The sequence below is a fragment of the Podarcis filfolensis genome (genome assembly GCF_964270895.1).
Source record: "Podarcis filfolensis genome assembly, chromosome: 8".
Lineage (NCBI taxonomy): Eukaryota > Metazoa > Chordata > Lepidosauria > Squamata > Lacertidae > Podarcis > Podarcis filfolensis.
The window spans coordinates 50,098,729-50,123,430 of NC_139611.1; the positions used below are offsets into that span (position 1 = coordinate 50,098,729).

Sequence of the window (24,702 nt, forward strand, 5' to 3'; positions counted from 1 at the left end):
GCAATGTAATTCTCTGGATGACCTTTTTGAGGTTGGTGGCAAGTATCAGAGGGATTAGGCTGGGCCACCCAGTGTCAGGGAGAGTGGCTTGCATTGATAGCCCTCCATGCTTGTGTAGGATAGGATAAATGGGTATGCTTGAAGACAGCATTAGAGTGGGTTCTGAGGCTGCCCTTCACACCCAGTGATCCCATTTTCTGAGCAGGCTGTATGACCTGTTGGCAGTCCTTTCAAATTGTAGTAACCTGCTTCTCTTATTTCATAGAACTCAGTGGGAGCCACTGAAAATTAAGCTAGCCCTCTTCAGTGTAACCATTCGTTAACTTCCATTATTTGGTTGCCCGACAGTGCATTGCAAGAGTGGCGAAACTCAAGGAATTGGCTTGCATATAGACTGCCAACTCTTTTAAAAAAATGCCACATAATTAAAACTTCATAAAATTCTAAAATCATAAGTGTTGCTATTTTTTTTTTAAGTTTGTACATATATCTCAGAAGTTTATACATTGCTTAACTGACAAAAAACCTCTAAATGTGTTACAAAACATTCATTAGATTTATGTATAAAACTGAATGTTAAAAACAAGGAGACATGAAATTTATCAAGCTATAAGTGAAGCCTGCGTTTTAAAAATACATGATTAAAATTACGTTTCAGCGTGGGCTTAAGCAAATTTGCCTGCTTCCCTGCCACTTTGCTGCATCCTGTTCTCTGGCTTACTTAGACCAGAGTCAAAGCTGCACAAGGTGTAAAGGGCTGAATGCAGATTATAATGTGTCCTGGAACCATTGTTTGGACTTTATGTAGCACCAGTGCCAAAAACATTGGTCATCACTTGGAGAAGCATATTTAGTCAAGGGACAATGAAACTTGCCATCAATATTACAAAGCATCAGTGAAGGCATATATTAATGAGCGGCTTCTTCTCACCTCTCTTTTGTAGAAAATCCTGATTACAAAGAAATCCGTTCCTTTGTGGAGACCAAAGCAGAAGGCATTGTCAAGCAGAAGCCTGCTGATCTACTAAAATATAACCAGAAGGGACTGACACGAATATACCCAAAAGGGCAGAGAGTAGATTCCTCAAATTATGATCCTTTTCGTTTCTGGTTTTGTGGATCACAGATGGTGGCTCTTAATTTCCAGACACCAGGTAAAAATCTCACAATGGAAGATGTTACCCATTTCTCAACCCACCCACCACTTTATAAGTAAGCACCTCTTTCCTTCCATGGTATCCTGTGTAATTGCTTTATTCATACATCTTGAATTGCTGAATTCATGCCTTTGGGGAAAGTGTGATACCACTTGTCTTTTATTATTTGATGTTTTTCTAATCCCTTTAGATTTATTAACGTAGGAAATCTGGCTAACACATCTTTTAATTCTTTCTCTAGATAAATACATGCAAATGAATCATGCCTTGTTTTCCCTTAATGGACGGACTGGCTATGTACTTCAGCCAGAAAGTATGAGGAGTGAGGCATATGACCCAGTGCCAAATGAATCCAAGAAGAAACTACAGATGATTTTGACAGTGAGGGTAAATGATGATTATCATTTTTTAAAGTAAATTGCTTATTAATTAATTAATTAAATTATTACCCACCCTTCACCCTAAGGTCACAGGGTGGACTGCAACACGAAAACCGTATTTAAAACAACCAACAGTACCAAAAATAATGTGGATCCCAAAAATATAAATCTCAAGTGTCCATAGCCATGGTAAAGAGGTGGGTCTTCAGCATTGACTGGAAACTGTTTAATGAAGGTTCCCTCTTCTGTGAGGAGGGAGTTCCATAGCCTATGGGCTGCCATAGAGCTTGCCCTCTCCCAGGCCACCACTCCCCTTGTCTATTAAGGTGAAGGAAAGCCAAGAAGGCACCTGAGAGGGTTTGTAGGGAAGGAGGCAGTCTTTCAGATTAACTGGTTGAAGTCCAGATGTTCCTCATCTGTAAAAGTATGTTTACTTTGTTTTCAGTAGCACTTCTGCAGACTCAGCAGTCTGTAACTTCCAGGAGAGATGCCTTGTGGAAAGGAGCTCTTCCATGGAAGGGGACAGGGTCTTTGTGTTGTATCTACCAGTAGCCTGTTTGGTGGTGCACCCCACCCATAGGGCACATGTTCCTTCCCAATGTCAAACAGTGCTTGCTTGTGAGTTCATTGCCCTTGCTCTCCTGAAGACAGAAACAGTCTTGTCCTGCTGTTGCCTATGTATTTGGCAATGTTTTTTTTTGGTCTTCCTGGGCTTGAGAAGGTTGGGTCAGATTACCTAGATACCTTTCTATTTAGATAAGGGATTTCTGCCACGAATTTGCTAAAACAGAGTTTAGAAGAAAACGTCTTAGAAGAAAGACAAGCTAAACAAATTCTGTCACTTCATAATAATATAATATAATATAATATAATATAATATAATATAATATAATATAATATAATATAATATAATAATAGGTCATTCTCATTGTCCTGACAATTATATCCTAACATGAAGTATATGGGTGGCATAATTTTGAAGGTCTGTTTGGCTGGATCCACTATCAAAGTAATAAGATGTTCACAGCAAAAACTGAGCTCTTAAGTCACATTGGTTTCAGTGGGTGGGCCTGGATCACTTGTTGAAATCAGTTGTGACTTACTGTGGTTTTTTGGGGTGGGGGGGGAAGATACCTACATAATTTAGCTGTTTGGTGTTGGACTAGGACATGGGTTCAAATTCCCATTCAGCCATGTAGCTCACTGGGTCTGGCATTGTGTCGCAGCCTAACCTACTTCAAAGGGTTGATGTGAGGATAAAATGTGGAGGGAAAGAAGTGTGTAGGCCATGTTGAGATCTCTGGAGGAAAGGTGGGATGTATTTAAAAATAAAAAATCAGCAACTAAGTTAAACTGTCTGAAACAGGTAATCGGAGCTCGCCATCTTCCCAAGCCTGGCAGAAGTATTGCCTGCCCATTTGTGGAGGTAGAAATTTGTGGGGCTGAATACGATAACAGTAAATTCAAGACCACGGTTGTGAGTAAGTACTTCTTAACTCTCTATGGAAATACGGGTTCTGTGACAATATAAAAGAAAGAAGTTGCATCGTGCGTTGGAATTAGGGCATGAAGAGTTATGTTCAAGTCTCCATTCATCTTCAGAACTTACTGTGTAACCTTGGGGCAATCACTATGTGTCTCAGCCAGATAACTATCATAGAGTTCCTTGGCTGGAATAACAGTATCATAAATAAGTAATAAATAAACAGTATCATAAACAAATTAAAACAAGTGGAGCAATTGATCATGTTACATAGCATTGCAACCTGGTATGGCATAGTTGAAGGGGTAGCCAACTCCAGCCACCCAGGAGGAACATCATGGCAAGAGGAAGCCCAGCTTGGCTGCAGTGAAGGTACAGCTGCTTGAATGTTTCCTCTCCTCTCCTCTCCTTTCCCCTTCCCCCTTCCCATTTCCTTTTATAGCATCTCTACTAGGTTGTGAGCAGGGACTGTTTTATAGCACTTAAGAAGCAGCTGCTTTACAAGTGTTCAATAATAAGAATTGCATCATTTTAAAACTCCACTAGTTACATACAAAGGATAGAAAAAGTGACTCCTTGGAATGTCTTCAGTACGCCTTCAGCATTTTCTTGAAAACCTGGGACATGGTCTGTCCAAAGTTAAGCACTTCTGTTGGAGGGAATTGACAGTGTACTTGATGCTCTGCAGGATGGTGCACAAGTTACTTTTGGAATTACCCATTGAAATTATTGAACCCAACTTGGTCATATGTATTAACTTCATTGAGTCTACTTTGAGCACAACTAGCACTGAATACCACACACTAAGTTCCCTGCAAGAAGTATATCAGTGAGGCTGTCAGCTGTCATGTCCCCCCCACCCCCCGCTTTATAATTCTTTTGCACTCTTTTAATTCCAACTTCTTGGCTGTTTTTCCTCTCTCTGCCTGCATTCTCATAAAAAATAAATAAATCAAAATAAGCCATTGTCTTGCTCTAGGCTTCTGATTATTCTTGAAGATAGCCCAGAGAAAGAGGATGGAGAATATTCTGACATCAGCATCGCTGAAGATCATACTGCTACCTGATTATTTCATAATTGCTTTTTCTTGGCCTTTATTAGTAAAAGCAGTTGCCACTCTTTGTCTGCAACCAGAGGCCCCTGAGTTAGCTCAGCCAACATCTTGCAGCTCCTGTGATTTGAGTCCACATTAGCCTCCAAAGAGTTTAGCTTTCTTCTTTTTCTGAGGTGTTCAAGCTTGAATGGGATGACCCACTTAAGAATAAAAACAACTAAACTTCTCCAAATGTTCTACACTTGCCTCAAACCGTGGAGGAGCGGAATGTCACAGTTGCTTGCTTTATATCGTGAAATGTTCGTTTTATTACAGATGACAATGGCCTCAACCCAGTCTGGGCATCTCAAGAGCAAGTGAAGTTTGAAATCTATGACCCCAACCTAGCATTTCTGCGCTTCGTTGTCTATGAGGAAGATATGTTCAGTGATCCCAACTTCTTAGCACATGGCACTTTTCCCATCAAAGGAATCAAATCAGGTAAATATCAAGTATAACACTGACAGGTTGAACAAAGGTTTTGATAATTTGCACATTTCTTTGGCTTTCAGAACACCAAAAGGGGAGCTAGGAAAGTCTCCCTCAACTGATACTGATTGACCATAAGTGACTGCTGAATTAAGCTGGGGTTGAGTCTTTGAGTCTCAACTCTGTGCATACCATACATATATAAATAAAACACTTTATTAGATCTTATTGTGTGTGGTAAGCTAAGTTTTTTGTTTTTTTTTTTTTTGCCATAACCATGCTGATCATCCAGACCCTGGAACCAAGTAAAACCTTAGCTGTTCTGGCTTGCAAGCTTTTGACTCATCCTTGTCAAGATTTTCCTGACATGCCAACTGCTCAGCGTTTCATCATGCATAAACCCCACCTGGAGTTAATTATCCAGTGCTTAAATGATAAATTCTGCAACTACATCTTTCATTTCCTTAGGCTTTCTGTAATTCTTTGCTTATTCATGGTAGTCTGCTGCTCTAGATATACAGAAATAACTGCTTAATAATTCCTAACCCCTGGAACAATATTTTTTATCTTGCCTTTTTCTGAATTTATATTTATTTTATTTAAAATGATTTATGGGCAAGGCTCTTTACAAAATAAAACATGCAAACAGCTATTCAGAGTACGGTAGAGCAGGTATTAAGAATTCTTGATATTTTTTTCTCTATGAGATTTTTTTCTCTATGAGATTTTGAATACTCTTTTGTAGAACATGGTGAATCAGCAATAAATCAGTGGCCATAGAAAATCTGCAAGTTTTTTTAGTGCAAAAAAAATAAGCTCTGTATGTAGTATTTAAGCAGTTTTGAGATGGGGAGGCAGGAAATGTGAATTTAATGGCTGAAATTTCTTCTTCTTGGGGAAGCTCCTCCTCAGCATTATCAGTCCTGCTACAGTGGGCTTACTCCTATGTCAGTAATAAACTTCAGCTATGATGGAGTTAATTCTTTCAGTCTTCATCACACTCTGAACCTGGAATGAATCCTGAAATAAATCCCTGCTAAAGATTGTCTGGCTAGCTTAGATTCTACTTTGCTTTTTGAACTGTTGCAGAAATTGAGATCCCTTGTGGCAGCTTGTGGTTTTTTCCAGCTCTGGTTCATGTGACTGTCTTGCGATTCTCCATGATGCCCTGTCTTTCCTGCTCTGCCTGCTGCTTCCTAGTAAATCTCCAAACTCTGTTCTACTTTCAAGAATAGAACAGGTGAGCTATAGGCTGTTCCATCATGTGTACGAGTTTGAGGCAGCCTTGAAGTTATAAGTTAACCTTTCTAATCCTACCCCTTTAGGCTTTCGGTCTGTCCCTCTCAAAAATGGATACAGTGAGGATATAGAGCTGGCTTCCCTCTTGGTTTATTGTGAGATGCAGCAGATCCTGGTAAGTGCAGAAGCTGTTTGACTTCCACCATCCACCAGGATGGAGACCTACCATGCACCCAAATGTCCCTTCACCAACTTTGCAGCTCTATTTGCAAAATTGGTGGGGGGATATGAACCCCATTCAAGTCAGTGGGAGCTATTTCTCTAAAACTAACTGCTGCATGGGATGTATGTTCATCAGGATTAAAGCTGGGGAAAGAAGGATGCTCCGCCCAACACGCTGCAATCCTAATGACATTCTCCCCACCTAAAAGTACATATAAAAAAATACTTCAATGTTGTTTGAGCATCAGCACACGTATACAAACCGTGTGTTGCAAGGTTTACCAAGCTAATGTATGTAAAAGTGCTATATAAATACCATTCTTGGGTTAGTACCTAATAACCTCCAGCAGAGTTCTGTTTCCAGTATGGGTTTTCGCTGTAGTTTTTTCTGCAACATAGCCCTTGAAAGCCACTTTTGAGCGTTGGCAGGTCATTGAATGAGATGTTAAGCAGTGATTGCTGCTGGAAGGGAGAGTTGGTGGAAATTGCAAACATGAATGGAAGTCTGCAATGCGGCAGAATTGCAGGATGCCCAGTGCCTCCCCTGCCGACGCTGGAGAGCTGGGTGTTGGGGAGTTGTCCCCAGGCTGAACGTGAGCTTCCAACTTGAAATCCAGCTCTGCGCCAGCCTGCTGGCAGACTGGCTTGGAGGGCAGGACACACACTCTGGGGACAGGCCTGACAGAGCAATCAGGCTTCCCTCAAGTCCACTCCTGGGGGATTTAAAGTTGCCCATGCTAGCCCCAGCACCCAGATCTCCTTTGTCAACCCACTCATTGTTGCATTTTACATCCTGATTTGGCCTTGGTATGGCAACTGTGATCGCCGTATTCGGAGCAGGGTAGGAATTTGCCTATCAAGCGAACTGGCTATGGCCTGAGGTTCTGCCTACCTCATAGCAATCATCACAACTGGCGGTTTAGGCATTGGGCAACCTTAGTCTTAGATGGGGGGGGTGTTGTATCTTCCCCTCTAAAAATAGGGTATCCCATTAAAGGTATTTGTGAAGGAGTTGCTTCTGAGACGGGCCTGGGCCTCAGCACTCCTCTAGGTGACAATCCCCTTATTTGATGTAAGTCACTGGAATCCCGGCAGGTGGGTTGGAAATAGTCGTACCTTGGAAGTCGTACCTTGGAAACTCCTGCAGCCAATCGGAAGCCACGTAAGATGTTTGGGTTCCAAAGAACGTTCGCAGACAGGAACACTTACTTCCTGGTTTGCGGAGTTTGGGAGCCAAAACATTCCGACTCACAAGGTGTTCAGGATCCAAGCTACGACTGTAAATGGTTACCCATTGCCTATGCCAAACCTCTTCATCTGTAGACAAAGTTGTGGCCTGATTTGATTTATTGCGTGGTGTATTTTACTGGTAGCTCATTTGAGTGGAGGTGTGGGGAGTGTGTGGCCTGGGCCTGCAAGTGCCTCCAACCCATTTGTATTAGTAACTTTGTTGTGAGTTTTCCATTCTACTGTTCTGCACTCAGGTGTAACATGGCCCCTGATATAGACCCAGTCCAGTTCCTTTAATGGGAGAACATTGAACAATTCCTTATTAAAATCAGTGGGACAGTAAAAGAAGTGCTTAACTTTGATTTGATTATGGTGTGTGCATTGCAAGAAGGGCTTTCTTTTCCTTTTGAAGGAAGGTGAAGAAGATCTCTATTCATCATTTCGGCAACTACGACAACGCCAAGCAGAGCTAAACAATCAGTTATATGACACCCGACGGAACTTAAAGAATCCAAGCCGAGACGATTTATTGCAAGAGTTCAATAAGAACGAGGGTCAGCTGCAAGTGTATCAAGAGACATGCAACAGGAGGTACTTTGATGATGACACTGATCCCAATAAATCCCCAAAGATCCTGGATAATATAGCATAAATAAAGGAAGTACAAAGAAGAGTCCAATAAATTACCTTTGTTTCACCTTGATCTGCTAGGAACTATTTTCTCAGCCAAAATAGGCCTGGCTTCTTGAACTAGCAAACTCAACAAACAGGGCTGTCTTCCAGCTGGAAGGCAGCAGTTTTACAAAGCTAGAGAACAAGGCAGCTCCACGGTTCTAGCATACATGGATGTGGCACATAGGGAATTAAGACTATCAAATGTTCAATAAATGTGAAGATTTAATTTACAGCCTCCTATTTAATAATATTTATACACCACTTGAATGTTAAAAAAGCAGTTTACAATGATGACTCTTAGTATTTTCTTTCCTTAAAATTATGTATTTCCTCATATATCAACTGCTATATAAATGCAATGCTGGTGGGGGACTTGGATAGATGCATGTCCTGCCACAAGGCTAACTTTTTTTCTTTGTCCTCTTTTCAGACTGAGGGAGAAGAGAGTCAGCAACAGCAAATTCTACTCCTAGAGGAACTGGGTTTCCTTTGGTGCGTTATTTATAAAGTCACCCGGTAAGAGGCATTGATTTATTCTGGAAGTGCAGCTTAGAATGGAGGCTCAACAGTCAGAAAAATACGTTTTTAGCAGGGAACGAGGAAAAAATTACATTGTATATACTAGAACAATCTGTACAAAGTAACAGCGCTGAAGGGTGGAGTAGCTTGTATAGTAAACTTTAGTCAGTAACAATGTGTGATGTTTGTAAAGCAAGCTTATCAGTTGAGAACTCCAAGCTCACGTGTACCACAATGATTTTGTGCCACTTGTATGACCTTTGTTTGTGCCACTTGTATGACCTTTGTTCCAAGAGCTGTGTGTGCTTTTAAGCCTTTCCAAATCCCACTGCAACACACCTTTATCCTTTTTGCTAAGGCCTCCTCTCTCTTGCTTCTTTTGGTAGGTGGAACTACTCTCCCAAAGTTGCCTGGCAGAAGTCTGCCACTGCCCTCAGTTGTCATCATCTGCAGTAACTTGCCTTTGAAGGCACAGCTGAAATTGCAAGGGAGAAAAAAGTAACAGATATTATGGACTGTGCAGGGTTATTTCTACACAATGGCTTGATGAATGCCAGATTTCAAAAGGGGGGGGGTTGTGTGTTTTTTGAAATATTAACTTGTAAAATCTTATCAGATTTGTTTTGGGTAGAAATTTTATTTTTAAATGTATGTATACAGCAGTGGTATGTGCGTGTGTGTGTGTATAAAGACTGGTTGGCACTAAAATTTACATGGGTTTGTACTATTTTGAGAGATTAAAAGGTGCCCAACAGTTAAAACTTTGTTTTAGTTTTTACAGAAGCAACTCCTTTTGCATTGGCAAATGCCTATACATGATAGAAATGTTATGTGTGAGACACATTTCTGGTAGGCTCATGCAAAGATGAGTGGGAATGAAAGTATCCTGTATAACTTAAATCTGCAGGGAGATCCTTCAGTCCATAGCTCAGTGTTCAAGTTATTCTGGAATGTAATGCATAACGAACGGACTTGATGCTTACCTCCCCTTAGGCTTGAAGTGCAGGAAGAGTAGATGGGCAGTGGTGTGGGGGTTGTAACCCATAGATTTGTGGCTAATGGACCCCAAGTAAATGCTTTGATTAACATTTGCTTTGCTTTACCTAATGGAATTTATGCTCATTAGTTACAAACCACTCACCTAATAGGCATGCCTTATTTGCAGCCTGTTACTGAAAGTTAAGAAGTGCACTAATTCTTCCTTTGCAACTGTGGCTAGAATCATAGAACTGTAGAGTTGCCAGAGAATCCAAGGGTCATCTATCCTCTGCAGTCCAGGAGCACAGGTAAAGAATCCCAACAGATGGCCATCTATCTCTGCTTAAAAACCTCCAATAAAGGATTGTCACCTTCCACCGTAGTCCTAATAATTTAGTTAATGTCACAACAACACTTTTTTGGGGGGGAAACACAGCATTAAAGAAGCAATAGTGGATAAAAATGAACCACTGAGAAAATAAAACAATACTTTACCAGAAAAGTACTACAGTATAGTGGTTAAAGTGCTGGATGAGTGTCCTTTGTCTCCCTGCAGGGCGATAGAAAAAGGCACTCAATTCAAACCACGGCTTGAGAGGTGCCTAATGCCTGCCGATTGACAGATGGGTAGGGCCACTCGCATGTCAAAGTGATCACTTGGTTTTGGTTCTCCAGTAACAGTGGTTCCCTGCCCCCTAGTGTAGACTAGTGCCACTCCGCATCTGGATTTGGGCATCAACAATACAGGCAATTTTGTACAAGTGTGTTCTGTAGCGATGTTTTGGAAGGCTGGCGAGTCAAAGTGCATACAGAAGAATGGTACTCCTCCCAGGATAGATGACATTGGCTAAAGTGAATGCAATATTTTATTTGAAAAAAATACAGACCTCCTGTACAGTAAATACAACTTAATGGGTGCGATAAAAAAAACCTTTAGACTTCCTGGTTATAAAAAGCTTTCCTCTCCCCCCTCCCATCAACCCTCAATCTGTGACCAGTATGCCACCCAAAGGGTGCACTGACATTCTTGGACAAGTATAATCTACCCATTTACAGCATAGTAGCCTGCAACTATTTGAAACAGCAGAGCTACACACGAACTTTGATCTAATTTATTTAAATAAACTATTAAAACAGACTGCTCCAGCTAAAAATGGCCTGCAGGCAGCAGACAACAATCATTAGTCTACACTGGCTGCTTTCTTACTGCCATGTTTCTAACAAATAAATAGAAAAAATAAATAAGGGGGAAGACAGGGTCATTTTCAATCAAGAGACCTATAAGTCTCTTGCATATTGAAGCAATCTACGTACATAATTTTCATAATTTAAAATGTTTCTCAAAATGTATTTATTCAACACAAATTTGGAGCTGAGTTTACAAAAATTGTGTATATTTTAAAAAAGGGATGGCTAATTTATTGTTAGACAACTTCCATCGTCTTGGGCCAAGCTGGCTAGGGCTGAAGATAGTCCAAAAACATTTGGAAGGCCACAGCTTAGCCACCAGTGATTTAGACAGTGCTGGTTAGGATACTTCCCCCCCGCCCCCGTTACTTACAAGTTACAGAGGATCAGCAGCAGCAGAAACTAGCTGCCCTGCAAAGTGCCCCCTCTATACCCTACGGTAAAGTATTTGTTTAAAATATTCCTACCTGATAACAGAGCTCAGTTCTAATATATTACATTCAGTTACTAAAAATTCTGTACTTTTATTTCCTTAAAAAAAAGAAGGTTCAGTATCAGAACTGTACAAACGTCTGCCAGAATATGAAAGCAGAAGCAGAGCTACATCAGAGTCATGATTAAATGTGTCCCTAAGCAGAATGGTACAATACAATCACACCCCAACAGATATGTATGTTGGAACTGGAATAATGCAGTGGAACATGCATTATAGACATACAGTGATTTGTGTATGCGTTTCGGGGAAGAGAATAGTTCAGATAGAGGCAGAGAAAAAGAAAAGTCCCATTTTCCATCAAGAACCGGAATGTCCTTTTATCATAAAGGGTAAATGGTGTCAGGTGCTGTTCTGTTTGGATCAAGAGTAGATAGTGATGACTTCTCGGCCACCACCTCTGACAAGTAACACTCGCTCCAAGCCTTCGGTCAAGACCTCAAGAAATTCCATATCTGAGTCAGCTGAAGTCAAGGCAAGAAACCTCTATAGATTGACATGAAAAGCCTTTATAGAGTTCTATACCAAGTAAATAGCCTTCATGCACACTTAAAACAATCTGAAATCTCTTTGGAACAAATGTAACTCAAGGGGCACAATTCAAATAGAGATTAACCCTCACAGAGAGTTGAATTCTTTCACTAAGGCCAATGGGACTTCAAAGAGTTAAATTCTAGCTGAATGATGCATTACTACTATAATTTGCAAATGTTTGAGAAAAATCTCTACCTGGAAACTCAGGTCCCTGTATGCCCCTCCCTTTGGGTAGAAACAGAACTGTATTTTAGTATCTTGATGGCCTTTACTTTCCCCACTTTCAATTTAAGAATACACAAAGTGATACAGATTGTTTTTATATCATGATGCGCACAACAACAAAATAGAACCTAAAACTAACAGGTGAGCACCACACACACACACAGCAAAAAAACAACAACAACTGTAGAGTTGGAAGGGACCCCAAGGTTCATCTGTCCCAACTCTCTGCAATGCAGGAATAAAACAAAGACACAGCTAACTAACAAGCTCCAAAGGCGCTTGGGATCAGCACCAGTTGAGTGAAGTGTCAAAAGGAAGATGAGCTTACCTGGGGCCCAGGCCATAAACAATAGCAGAAAGCCTGCAATGTTCCTCTTAGCCAAGCAGTCTCTCTCCTGGATGCTCAGACGACCTCTGGCTACAAGTGCCTTTTTTCAGCTCTGGCTGCTTCACCAGCTACGACTCCTTTTGAACAGAAATGATTTGTCTACTGTACATAACATTGATTGGATTATTGCAATGTACTCTACATGGGGCTGCCCTTGAAGATGACTTGGAAACTTGGCCCCAAATGCAATGGCCAAATTACTGGCTGTGGTTCCATTTAGATCACATATAACCAGTGTTCTAAATCAGCTGCATTGGTTGCCAGTTTGTTTCTGGACTCAATTCGAATTCCTCATTTTTGCGTTTAAAGCCCTAATCAACTGAGGGCCCAAATATCTGAAAGACCACCTCCTTCCCTACAGGCCTTCCTGGGTGCTAAGATCAACGGATGGGCCCTCTTCCTCTGCCCTCAGAAGCTTGGGGTGGCAGCCCAGGAGGCAGCATTCTCGGCGGCAGCTCCTAAATTGTGGAACTCCTCACAGAGCTGCATCTGGCAACTTCATTATACAGTTTTTGGCAAATGCTTAAATACCACCTCTTTATCCCTGCAGTTTTCAAATAGCTTAATTCTTGAACATTTTGGCTCCCAAACGCCGCAAACCTGGAAGTGACTATTCTGGTTTGTGAACTATTTTTGGAAGCAGAACGTCCAATGGACTTCCAGAGCTTCCTGCAGCCAATCAGAAGCCGCATTTAGGTTTCCGAACATTTTGGAAGTCAAACGGACTTCCAGAACGGATTCTGTTTGACTTCCAAGGTACGAGTGTGTGTGTGTGTGTGTGTGTGTGTGTGTGTGTGTGTGTATATATATATGGACCCACCTTATTTTAAAAAAAAATTAGTTTAAAAAAGATGGTTTTAATGCTGTATTTAAAACTGCTGTAACTTGTTCTTGGACCTTAGAGTGAAGGATGGGTAATGAGTTTATTATTATAGTATTATTAATAATAATATTCATCCTCAGATGAATCCATTAATCCTCAGATGAATCCAACTGCAAAGCCTCTTTCGAGTTTGTTTGCTTCTGTGTGTTTTACATGGGGTCATTAAATTGCCATGAAAAAGGATACAGTTTTCATCTCCATCAGTGTTCTTGGGAGGGCCAGGCATGTTGAGAAGAACAAGTCGTGCATCATGGGATCGGTTTACAATGACTTCGTTCAGCTTCACAGCAGTGTGCATCCTCCGAACATTTGACTGGTTTCTGTTGAAAGGTCACAATTACAAGTGGTGTTAGAAGTCAGCAATTGCAAGCTTAAGAGTACTAATGAAAAGCATCGCCAACATGGAATGTTTCAAAAACTTTAGTTCCCTCTCACTAAAAAGGTAGGTTCTCAAAGACTGCCAAAATCTTGAAATGCTGGTGTGTGCACCCCATGTCCCCATTCTGCTTCTGTTTTTGGTAGGTTATATCAGCAAATGCCACACATATAAGGTTATCAAAATGCAATTCTGTCACTTCATATCTCATTGAATGAAATATGAAATTTCCCCATTTTTGCATTGGCCCTTTTTATACATCCTGTAAGGGCCATATAGGAAGAGCTGTAACTAAGTGAAAAGCTAATGCCATTACATGATTTCCTATCTCAATCTCCTGGAGAAAAAGCAATTCAAGAACAAATCAAGGTACAGAGTAAAACTGAGTGAACAGGAAATCTTCAAGTGGGCAGTTAACCGGAATTACAAGCACTTTGACATGGGACAGAGGGAGAACCAAAGAAAAAGGTTTAGGATGTTGCATTTCTTTTGGCACATTGAGGACCAAAAGGAATGGGATAGAAAGGGGGGCTCGTTTTGACTAACACAGGATGCATTTGCTGTAGCATTCCACCATCCAACCAGGATGCTAATAAAATAATTGCCAAATATCAATACGCCAAGTCATGCAACATCTGCAGTCTTTCTCTGACCCACAAGAAGTTCAATCTGCTCCTTTGGGCATTCACAACTATTGCCAGCATCCTTATAAAATGGCTTCTGGCCAAATGCCCATCAACCAGCCTAATGATCAGTTTCAACTCCAATGAAGCTAGTAAATGCCTTTACTTTTACTCTAATTTCTTAATTTAATTTACTTTATTTTTTTTCTTTTCTTTTACTTTAATTTCCCATTTCTTGTAAGTAAGAACATGACTTCTCCTGGATCAGACCAGTTAATCATGTCTAGCAGCTACTGACAGTCTTTGCTTCCCATCCAAGAGCTACTTTAAGCACACCTGAGGGCTTTGGTGGGACGCGGGAGGGGGCGCTGTGGGTTAAACAACAGAGCCCAGGACTTGCCGATCAGAAGGTTGGCGGTTCGAATCCCCGCGACAGGGTGAGCTCCTGTTGCCCGGTCCCTGCTCCTGCCAACCTAGCAGTTCGAAAGCACATCAAAGTGCAAGTAGATAAATAGGTACCACTCCGGCGGGAAGGTAAACAGCGTTTTCATGCGCTGCTCTGGTTTGCCAGAAGCGGCTTAGTCATGCTGGCCACATGACCTGGAAGCTGTACACCGGCTCCCTCGGCCAATAAAGCGAGATGAGTGCCACAACCCCAGAGTCGGTCACGACTAGACCAAATGGTCAGGGGTCCCTTTACCTTTAAGGGTTTTGGTATGACCCATCAGAGTCTTTAAAAAACCTTTTCTCCCGTCCCCTTCTGAGAGAGAAACTTAGGGGAGGCTTTTTGCTGCGCGCACACCATTTGCTGTTAAAATACGATCCCAAATCCACACCTCCTGCCTATGCAACTGCCACCATGACATCTAGCTTGGACCTAAGAGGAGGATATAGATTTAGATTATTCAAACCAAGCAAACTTACAGATTTTCCCATTCACTGACAGCATGAAAGCAAACCGTAATGATAAAATTAATGTTAGCATAAACGGAAAAAAGCCAATTGTCTTTGGACACAAAAAGAGAAAACATTTTAGTCTGGCCTTAAGACCAGAACAATAAATCACAGTAATCAAGATACCCTGGCTTATTGCAAAGCACAATCATGACCATAGTGACCTGGTTCTCAAGGCACATTAAACCTGTTAAAACAAATGATGGTTTGATGTGGATGAGCAGTGTGCTCAAGATTTAACTGAGGGTGCTTTACTCCCCCAACTCTTGGTGCTGCTGCCCCTGCTGAGAAGGAAGCCACAGTTGGATTTGTTATGCCATCCAAACCCAGACTTGTGGTTGGCTTCTCTCAAAACAAACCTTGGTTTTTGCTTGGTTGCTTGGCTGCAAAGAAGCAAATCACAAGACAGGGTTTGGATGACATGATAAGTCAGACCATAGTTTGTTATATGGCAGTAGGGGATGAGCTTGGTGCCCAAGATTTCGGATGAATGCACAGCACGCTGCTTGCTCCCATGAAACCATGGTTTATTTTAATGATGGCTTAATGTGATGTGTGGACCAGATCACATGATGTCCTTCACACACATTATCCAGCAACCTTCAAGTCCCTCCCTGCATTTTCCTCTCTCAGCTCCTACACCACTCCTTATCTTTGCCTCCAGTCTGACATCACAAGGCCCATAGCAATATGAGAATCTCACAACCCCACTCTGCTATCAATGCTCTCAGCATGCAAATGAGCCACACTTTAAGATAGCTAGTGCATTACCAAAGAGGCATGTACCGCTGTATGCGTTCCTGGCCTCCCGATGCCAGCAGAGTCCATCCCACCCTTTGTGGAAGAAACACCATTTCAAATACTTCGCTCTTGTGCTGCCAAACCAAAAGGGAAAATATAAAGCCTGAGCCCCCAACGATGCTACAGACATGGATTAAGGTGTGGATATCCTGGCTCAGAAGGAACCTCTGCACTTACGGTTTAATACTGATGAGCTCTCTGAAGTTCTCCACTGCATTGTTACGGATTCGCTTATCAGAGTCGCATTTCTCCTTTGTCCATGTCATCTGGATCCTTTCTGGGACTGCTTCCCCTTCATCTTCCTCATCGGAGTACAGGCTTTCTAACCTTATGATAGAGTGCCTGTCCTTCACCAGCTGAGCCTGGAAGAATAAACATGCAGGTTTATTGTTTTCAGAAGTCAACAGTCTATTGCTCTTCTACTTAATGCTTTTTGAGAGTCAGCAGCTGGAAATGATTGAGGAGGAAAGAGATTTTGAAATGTCTTGCTACAGCACAAGAAGGCAAAGAGCTATCAATGCAACTGTGGCCCAGACCTCAAATTACAGCGGAGATTGCTCTCTCAACTGCTGTTTTTGAAGCTTACAGAAGGGCTAGGATTCTGCTAAAAGTGTGTGTGCATGTGTGTAGGTCACATGGATTTCATTAAGGGGAGGGGGGCTACCACCTTTCCCACAATCCAAGCTTTGCTATGGCCTTGCAAATGCAACAACATTTGCAGCAGACTTGTAAACAGCCCCTGGTAAGGCCAGCTTTTGCAGGTCAAGGCTGTGCTTCCAGGTGACCAAGCAGGCAAGAACAGAAGAAAAGAAGAAGAGATCTATTGGAACAGACCACTTCCCTAAACAGCAGCCTATGGAAAGCACACAAGGAGGGCTAGAGCAAATCAGCTCTCTCCCGCAGTTGTTCCTAGCAACTGGTATTCAGAAGCACTGGAGGTAACATACAGCAGGTTTTAGCCATAATTTTATACACCAGTCATGTTCCCACACTCTCAATAGCCCCAAAGGTTGCAATCTTTCTTCACAGAGGAACCGATCCAGCTCCTTGATCATTTGCACTGCTCTTTTCCTCAGCTCTACCAATACCCTTTTTTAGATGTGAGGATCAGAATTGTACACTGTATTCCGAGGGCAGCTACATCATCAATTTGTATAAAGGCATTATGATACTGGCTGATATGCTATTGGAGGTTCTCATTTTTAGTCCCGTTCCTAATGATGCTGCCAACCTCTCCTCTTTCAAGCTACCAAAGGTACATGTGGGCACAATGACAATTAAAAACATTTGTGGGCTTATGCACAAGGCTGACTGACTGAGAGAAACAAGGATTTTGTTTTGGCAAAACAGACACTTGCATTTAGAAACATGAGAGCACCACTGAAAACTGAGGCGTAGGAGTGAAACTTGTTGCAGGTGTTTGGGCACAAAAGACTAGGTTTTAAGTGCAAACCTCATCTCAATGCATGTGCCCAATTCCAATGGGGGGGGGGATGTGAAACGCATATCTTAAAGCAATCACTTCCCCCATTGGCCATTGTCTGAGGTGGGATGGGTGGCAACTGGACAGTGGTGGCATTTCATTTATGGCCGAACCTCCCAAGTGAAGTTTCCCAGAATAGCATTTTTTAAAATAACCCTTTTTTTCCAATACGGTGAGGTGAACGTGGCAATTAGAGAAGAATTGGTGAAAGAAGTGTCTGCAGATTTTGGGACACTTTCATCAACACGTTACATGATTTGATACCAAAGCAAAACATACCTCTCTTTCTCTTTCTGTTTTGGTCAATCTCATCTGCCTCAGCATCTGAGATCTCTGCTCCATCATCAGAGTCCGTTCGTAAGTGTAGGCGGAGATATCGCTGTTTTGCTACAAAAACAAGAACGACAGTCTTATAGCTACACACAGTGCATTGTCCCAAACCCCGATCGACCACAGAACAAGATAAACCTCATTACCATTTCCACTACTTCTACTTCAGCCTCTATTCGGAGGTGGTAGAGGAAGGTGGCCAGATCTTTCTTCATCTGGATGCTGTTGTCATCCATCTGAGCTACAGTGAAAATTCTCATTTTACATTTTCGCCAAACCTGTAGAAGCAGAAAATATATGTGTATCTTCTCAAAACTTTCGAACATGTATGCAGAGCCTGTAGAATCTGGTAGTATGCAAGGTTGCACAAACCTTTAAAAAGACAAACGAAAAACCGCTCTTTTAAGTTTTATAAATGCAAGGGAAACCTGCCTGAAACCCTGGAGAGCCACTGTCAGCCTGCATCAACAATACAAAGCTAGGTGGACCAATGGTCTGATTTATATAAGGAGCTTCCTGTGTTTCTAAGTTACATAGTTGTGTATAAATGTGTGAAGGGCTGTAAGCTCAGTTGTACAGCACATGCCTTGCATGCAAAAAGTCACAGGTATCTCCGGACAGGGCTGCGGAAAGCTCCTTCCTAGAACTCAAGAGTCGAAGCCAACCTTAGTAGTAGAAAATAGTGAGCTAGTGCAACCAATGGTGTGACTTGGTATTCAAACAGCTACCTATATTCTGACACTGAGATAGGAAAATGGTGTGCATGACATGTTACACCAGGATGGGGCTGATGGGAACTGTAGCCCAAAACACCAGGTTGAGAAGTGCTGCATTACATGAACTAAAAAGTAGGTGATTGTCAACATTTGGCTCTCCTAATCGGAGCACCGGGCACCTCCAAATCACCAGCTGAGGTTGTTTGTCTCCTTCCCAAATGCTGCAGCAACAGTCATGCCAAAATAGCAATGGCAGTTTGAGACCTCTGCAGAAAGAGTTCCTCTTCTTGGAGGGACTTTCTGTGTAACTTCCTGTTTCATGCGACTGTCAGCTCTTAGAGCAGCACCTACAAATGAAGCTAAGTAAATTTCAACCATATGGACCAACTGCCAAGATACTCTTCAAATGTTGCTTGTTTCGAAGGCTACTGCCTCTGTTGATTTATATATGGACTTCACTATATTTTGTTGAGCATTTTTCTAAAATGGTTTTAGGATATGTACTCTCTTTTAAAAACCTTGTAGATTGCTTGGGTGCTTTCAGGCAGAGCCAGTTATACAAAATAATAAGCTAGTGGTCACATCTGCATCATACATTTAAAGTGCTAGGAAAAAACCTTAAACAGTCACAGCTTCCTCCAAAAAATTCTGGAAGGGTGGATGAGAATTGTTAGGAGCCACCACTGCACTGCTAGAGCTACAATTCCTGGAAGTGGTTTCACTATCAATCCCTCTTCACAGGGAACTCGGAAGAACTGTAGCTCTGGGAGGGGAATTGTCAGCACCCTTAACAGACGACAGCTCCCAGAATTATTTGGGGGAAGCAATGACTGTTTAAACTGGTATCATAACGTTTTAAATGTATGGTGTGAACGTGGCCAGTATTCCACAGCTTGGATTGACATACACAAGCAAATGGGTGAGCCCAACCTGTCCCTCTAGCTCCTGGCACTCTTACTTTATGCTGTTTGAGCAGAAAAGGAAGCAGCATCAGCATGCCTCCATCATGCACAATCCACCAGACGTCGATGTTCCCTTCATTGTAACGCTCATGATTGCCAGGGTAGAAGGAAACGTTTTTGGGCACCAGCAAGGCAAGGTGGGCTGCAGTTGTACAGCGTACAGTGTCTGGAGGCAAAAGGAATAAAGATGCATTGTAATACAAAGCAAACAGGATTGTGTGACACTAACCTGCCTTCCTACTAGTGGGTGGCTTTGGCTGTCCCCCTTAGTCCCAGTGATGCTCTTGTAGAACTCAACAGGGAGGAGGATGGAAGGAAAACTAGAGTCAGTTGGCTCAGCCTCTCATCGGCTGTGGCTCCACCTAATGTTGGCCACTCTGCCTTCCACCCTACCAGATCCAATGGAGAGCAGCCACTACTGATGCAAAGCACAGGCAGAGATACACACAATGGCATCAAAGGATGGTGAAAGTCAACACCAGCTGCAATAAATGGGGAAGGGGGAATTCAAAGTGATGCTACCACTCCAGAGGCAGCTTTCTTTTTTTGGAAACACACCATTCCACCCCAAATTGGGCTTTCTACTATGAGAAACCAAATTTACAGCATTTTTCACACATCAAGAGCAAGAACACCAACCGACATCCTAAGAACTTGCCTATAAAGGTTTTCCAGGCTCTTGAGTCTTCACTTTGCCTCCAGCCATACGGCCACCCCAGGACCACTGTGTTATGCTTCATGCCTCCCAATCCGCACGACTGTATCAAGTGGGAAATGCCATCCCGGACTTTATTAGCTACGACGACTTGGCAAAATCCTTTCACCTTCTCAATTTCGATCATATTCTTGATTGTCTGTAAGACAGCCAACAGGATTAAGGTGTCTCCCATTAAGAGGTCAACTCTAAAAACATTAGAACATGCAAAACAGATTTCTCCACTTGCACATGTTGACTTGTATTTATGGGAGGTTCCTCCTTACCAAAAGAGTAATTAGTACAGGGATTTCCAAGAAATAGATTTATATATGTGGCTTTGTTGGCTGAAATACCTGAGTCTAGAGCGATGCCTGAGCAAGATTTCTGAAGGTTGGAAAAATGGTGCCTGTGTCTGCTCTCTACTCACAACTAACAAAAATGGAATAAAATCGGTAACAAAGAGGGAATATACAGCATAAATTTTGCAAATAACAAGAAACTGCACAGTACGATCTATTTGCATAACTTTTAAGTGTATGCATTTAAATGATTGTTTCTTTATTGTTCTCCTCCTCTCAGATTCCCAGGGCAGATTATGAAATTTCAACACACAAGAAAACAAATGAAAAAAACTTACAAAAATACATGAAAAAATATGTAGAGCAGCATAACACATGCACACCAGCAAAGACAAAACAGAAAAAGTTAACTTTAAAGGTCTGGGGGAAAAATAAGTCTTGCCTTAGAACCAAAATGATGTCAGACCAGCCTCCCTAGGTAGAGCATTCCATAACGGCTGCCACCACTGGGAAAGCTCTTTCCTCAGCAACCTCTCACCATAACTCAAGATGGCGGAGAAACCCAGGAAAAGGTCCCTGATTAAAATATTAGTGTATAAGCAACTCCCGGTTTGTGCAGGGGTTGCATCAGGTAATTGCATGTGTAGGCCCACCCCACCCCTGCCCCGTTCTACACCCTTTCGGAGCCGAAAATGGCACATGCTTGGGCAGTCACACGCCAGTCAAATGCATGCAAAATGGTCAGTCTGTACTGACAAGCAAACTTAAAGGCCCTGATCTCAAGCCATAAAGTTCAAGACCAGAACTCTAAATGGAGCCCAGAAACAAGTCTCATTGACACAGCACAATTTCACTTTTTTGGTAGAGAATTTAAATTTTTTTTTTAGTATGAAGGACACACAGCCTTTGCTGGAAAAAAAAGCCTTGAATAAACAAAACAACACTGCACTCAAGACATTCTTTAGTCTTTGGTTCAGCTGTAGCCTTAGAAAAAACTGAAAACATATTATTGGCTAGTAAACGATCTGCTTGCCTGCCAAGAGACTTTTTCTGGATGGAGCCTCAGGCTTTAGAAAGCCATATAAACTTTCTTGCCAAATGCTCCATGATACTTACACTTTGTGTTTAGCCTACCCCTCCCCCCCGCCCACCTGTTCAGCCGCCTGTGCTTCTCCATAGCTCTCCAGGAAGTTGCCTTGTATCGCTGTTCCAATGATGGTCAGTCCCTTGCCGGCTTTCAGCTGAGAAGCAAACGTCAACAGTCTGGGGTATTTCACATGCAAATCTTCGTCCAGTTTCAGAAGCACCAACAGCTGCGGTCTGAAAAGAGAGGAAAAGAAACGGTTTTGGGGCCAGGTTTTTGAATATTAAGCAGCTCTTAAGCAACACTCTGGGCTTGGGAGCATTGAAGAGCTATTTCACCAACTGGCTTTTATATATTCAGACAGCTTTCACCAGGAGACTGGCTCATCAAAAATTCAGTTCACATGAGAAGTTCACATCTAAATCTAAGCCAAACAGGCTGAAGGCTGCATACTAAATAAAGCTACCCACCCAGACTTTCAAGGGGCTGACTGGGGTGGAGGATGGGAGACAGCTGGATCACCATATTTATTTGTGCAACATGTGTGACATTTCTATAAAAGAGGACCATTCAGCCAGAAAGTATGTAACAATTTGATTTATGACAGGGCTTTTCATATTAGTGTTCCTAGAATGCTGAGGCAATCCTTCATGAGAGGCTCAGTAACAGCAGAAAAACCTGTCTGAAAGACAGTTCCAACACCATTTGTTTCTTCTCCCTCTCTCCAAGGAGCTCAGTGTGGCGTATATGGCTATTTGCTCCCTATTTAGTCTTCTAACAATCCTGTGAGGATGGGCTAGGCCCAAGGTCACCCAGTGAGCTTCATTCATGAATGGCTGCCAGGTCCTAGTCCAACACTTTAAGCATTGCTCAACACTGGCTAATTGCTATACCTCTCTCATTATAACTCTTTCCCTGCAATAAGTAGCCTTGGAGAAGTGCAGGGTGTGCATGAGGGTGTGATCTTTAGTTGCATAAACCCAAGCAGGACATTAGACATGGTGACATGGGAGGAGATGGAAGAAGCAACAGAACCTTATGTGAAAATTACAATATCTAAGGCAAGAGGTTCATAGCTTAAAACTGTGCATTGCTGAAATGTTTCATTTTGGTTGTCTTCAGTTTGGCTCCTACTAGTTCTCTGCAGACAATCTTCCAGCATTTTTGTATTGGGGGGAAGAATCTGCACATAAGAGCCTCCTCCACACGTGTTTTTTAAAGTAAGTAAAAAGTCCTGCATCAAGGGGCTTGCAAAATAAGCATTATTTTGATTTCATGCAAGTTCAGAATCTGGGGAAAACTCAACTCTCCATTTCATTAACTGGGAAGAAACAACAAGAAGTCACCTCCAGTTCTTGGTGTGTGGGGGCCCTTCTTCCAATCTCAGCAGAGCATATCGGGCAGCACTTAGAGACAGGCCCCGGATCCCATCACCCCATTCCTTCTCCGCCCTGTAAAGCACAATTTCAAAATTAAGCCAACTTAGGGCACGACTCCCTTTCCAGAAAAAACTGTATTTAGATCACTTATTTGCTGTCTCACAGTATAAATGGACTTCCCATGACTATAATAATTTAATAATAATTTATTATTTATACCCCGCCCATCTGGCTGGGCTCCCTTAGCTAGACCTCGATAGTCTATCCGTTTGTTACCCTTGTATCTCACTCTTCCTTTGGAAATCATAGAACAGTTTACATAAAGTTCCCAGAGTTCTCCCTATATAACAGGGAGTATTCCTTACCGTTTGGCCACACAGACAATGACTTCCAGGTGGTGGGAATTCAACACTATGTTTGAAGGGCCACATGCTCCCCTTCCTACCATACTAACACTGGCCAGGTTTAGAACCACTTAGAGAGGACAATGCAACAGTAGATATTTCTAGAACATTCACTGGACTATGTGCTTTCAAAGGGTGGGTTCATCCACACTTCCACTTGCCCACTGTTTCCCCAAGGGGTAACCCACTGTTTACCGCTGAATCGGAGCAAAAATCAATTGGGTTTTCTCTGGATTGGCGTTTGCTCTGATTTCACACTGAAGAGCAGGTTTTCCAGGGGAAAGCAGCAGGGCAAAGACAAAACCCCTTGGACCCATGCCTAGAAAGCACAGGGCAAGCAGAAAAACCACTCAGTTTTCTAGGCACGGGACAAGCAGAAGTGTGGACAAGCCCAAAGTTATTTGTTTGCCCAAAGACTTCCACAATGATATTTCCTCTCCTCTGCTCCCACTATTTCAAGAACTGTCCCTGTGGAGCCGATTTTGGGGGGAGGGGGAAGCTCTGTTGTGCAAGTAGAAAACCTTGCGTGAATAGAACAACTTTGTTGGACACAACCCTCAACAATTCAGAAATTAAATGACAGAATTAAGCATCCTTTGGAAGATCCAATTCAGGGCTCCCCAGGGTATAGCTACTGTTAAAGGGATAGCTCTGTGTGCATGCATACACCCACACCCAGCAATCACATTATCATGTTATTTTGATCAGAAGCTACTTACCCCTGGTATTCAATGTACTTGTAAATCATGCCTGCAATGAGCATTGCCACTAAAGCATAATACCAGGAGGAGATGAACATTAGCGCAAGGCAGATACTCATGCCTAAAAAGGACAAGGCCCTGAAGGAAACAAAACTCAAATGTTAGCACATATTTAGAGCTGGTTCAAACATGCATGGGCATTCCTTGATTTCTTTACCCTTGGTGACTGGCGGCTGAATGTGCAGATTCCACTGAACAGGACTGTGTTGGAGGTGATCCTGGAACTCTTATCTGTAATGTTTATGTATCAGTGATGGCTCATTCACACATGCAGATCATCACCTGATGTTGCGTTGTCATCACGCAAAGGGCACATGTGTGTAAATGGTGGGCTGAAAAGCATTTCCAAAACTCTTAGCTTTCTGCTTTTAGCTTTTCACAGACTCTCAAGTGCCCTAACCCTTAATGAGGAGGGGTCAAATGGACATATGAATAAGCTTGTGAGACACACTCTCTCTTTCTCAACTTACCAGTGGTAGTACTTAAATCTGGGCCTCCAGTTTGGAGTTCTTAGGAGTGTTTGCACCGCACAGGCTAAGTTGACAAACAAGTAACACATCAAGAAAAACCTAGTTGAGGGAGGAAACAGAGAAAAACACATCACATTTAGGTCTGGGCCCACTGCAGAGAACAAAGCACAAAATTCACAACTAACATAATGAAGACCGGTGTGAGGAAATGGAGGGGTTTTAAATTAACACAACCAATTTAAATTG

The 24,702-nt window shown here is 42.2% G+C and overlaps 2 protein-coding genes across 7 annotated transcripts in view; one reads left to right on the forward strand and one right to left on the reverse strand.

Moving 5' to 3' along the window:
• Window positions 1–9,189, forward strand: part of PLCG2 (phospholipase C gamma 2) — a 65,632-nt gene extending 56,443 nt beyond the window's left edge. For 2 of the 3 annotated variants that reach the window (XM_083624858.1, XM_083624857.1), the window contains exons 27-34: window positions 945–1,154; window positions 1,399–1,544; window positions 2,904–3,018; window positions 4,391–4,555; window positions 5,869–5,957; window positions 7,647–7,825; window positions 8,340–8,425; window positions 8,815–9,189. In XM_083624858.1, coding sequence (XP_083480984.1) covers window positions 945–1,154; window positions 1,399–1,544; window positions 2,904–3,018; window positions 4,391–4,555; window positions 5,869–5,957; window positions 7,647–7,825; window positions 8,340–8,382 — 947 coding nt within the window. In that variant the 3' untranslated portion in view covers window positions 8,383–8,425; window positions 8,815–9,189. Of the gene's footprint in view, window positions 1–944; window positions 1,155–1,398; window positions 1,545–2,903; window positions 3,019–4,390; window positions 4,556–5,671; window positions 5,784–5,868; window positions 5,958–7,646; window positions 7,826–8,339; window positions 8,426–8,814 lie in introns of all 3 variants that reach the window. The other variant, XR_014551012.1, reaches the window with a different exon arrangement.
• A 1,065-nt stretch (window positions 9,190–10,254) lies between these two features.
• SLC12A4 (solute carrier family 12 member 4) overlaps window positions 10,255–24,702 on the reverse strand; it is a 62,053-nt gene continuing 47,605 nt past the window's right edge. For 3 of the 4 annotated variants that reach the window (XM_083624868.1, XM_083624867.1, XM_083624869.1), the window contains 11 exons: window positions 24,457–24,555; window positions 23,945–24,064; window positions 22,789–22,893; window positions 21,510–21,678; window positions 20,021–20,216; window positions 19,359–19,528; window positions 17,831–17,962; window positions 17,634–17,741; window positions 16,049–16,233; window positions 13,304–13,437; window positions 10,255–11,542 (listed from right to left, as the gene is read on the reverse strand). In XM_083624868.1, the coding sequence (XP_083480994.1) occupies window positions 11,451–11,542; window positions 13,304–13,437; window positions 16,049–16,233; window positions 17,634–17,741; window positions 17,831–17,962; window positions 19,359–19,528; window positions 20,021–20,216; window positions 21,510–21,678; window positions 22,789–22,893; window positions 23,945–24,064; window positions 24,457–24,555 (1,510 nt within the window). In that variant the 3' untranslated portion in view covers window positions 10,255–11,450. Of the gene's footprint in view, window positions 11,543–13,303; window positions 14,453–14,816; window positions 16,234–17,633; window positions 17,742–17,830; window positions 17,963–19,358; window positions 19,529–20,020; window positions 20,217–21,509; window positions 21,679–22,788; window positions 22,894–23,944; window positions 24,065–24,456; window positions 24,556–24,702 lie in introns of all 4 variants that reach the window. The other variant, XR_014551013.1, reaches the window with a different exon arrangement.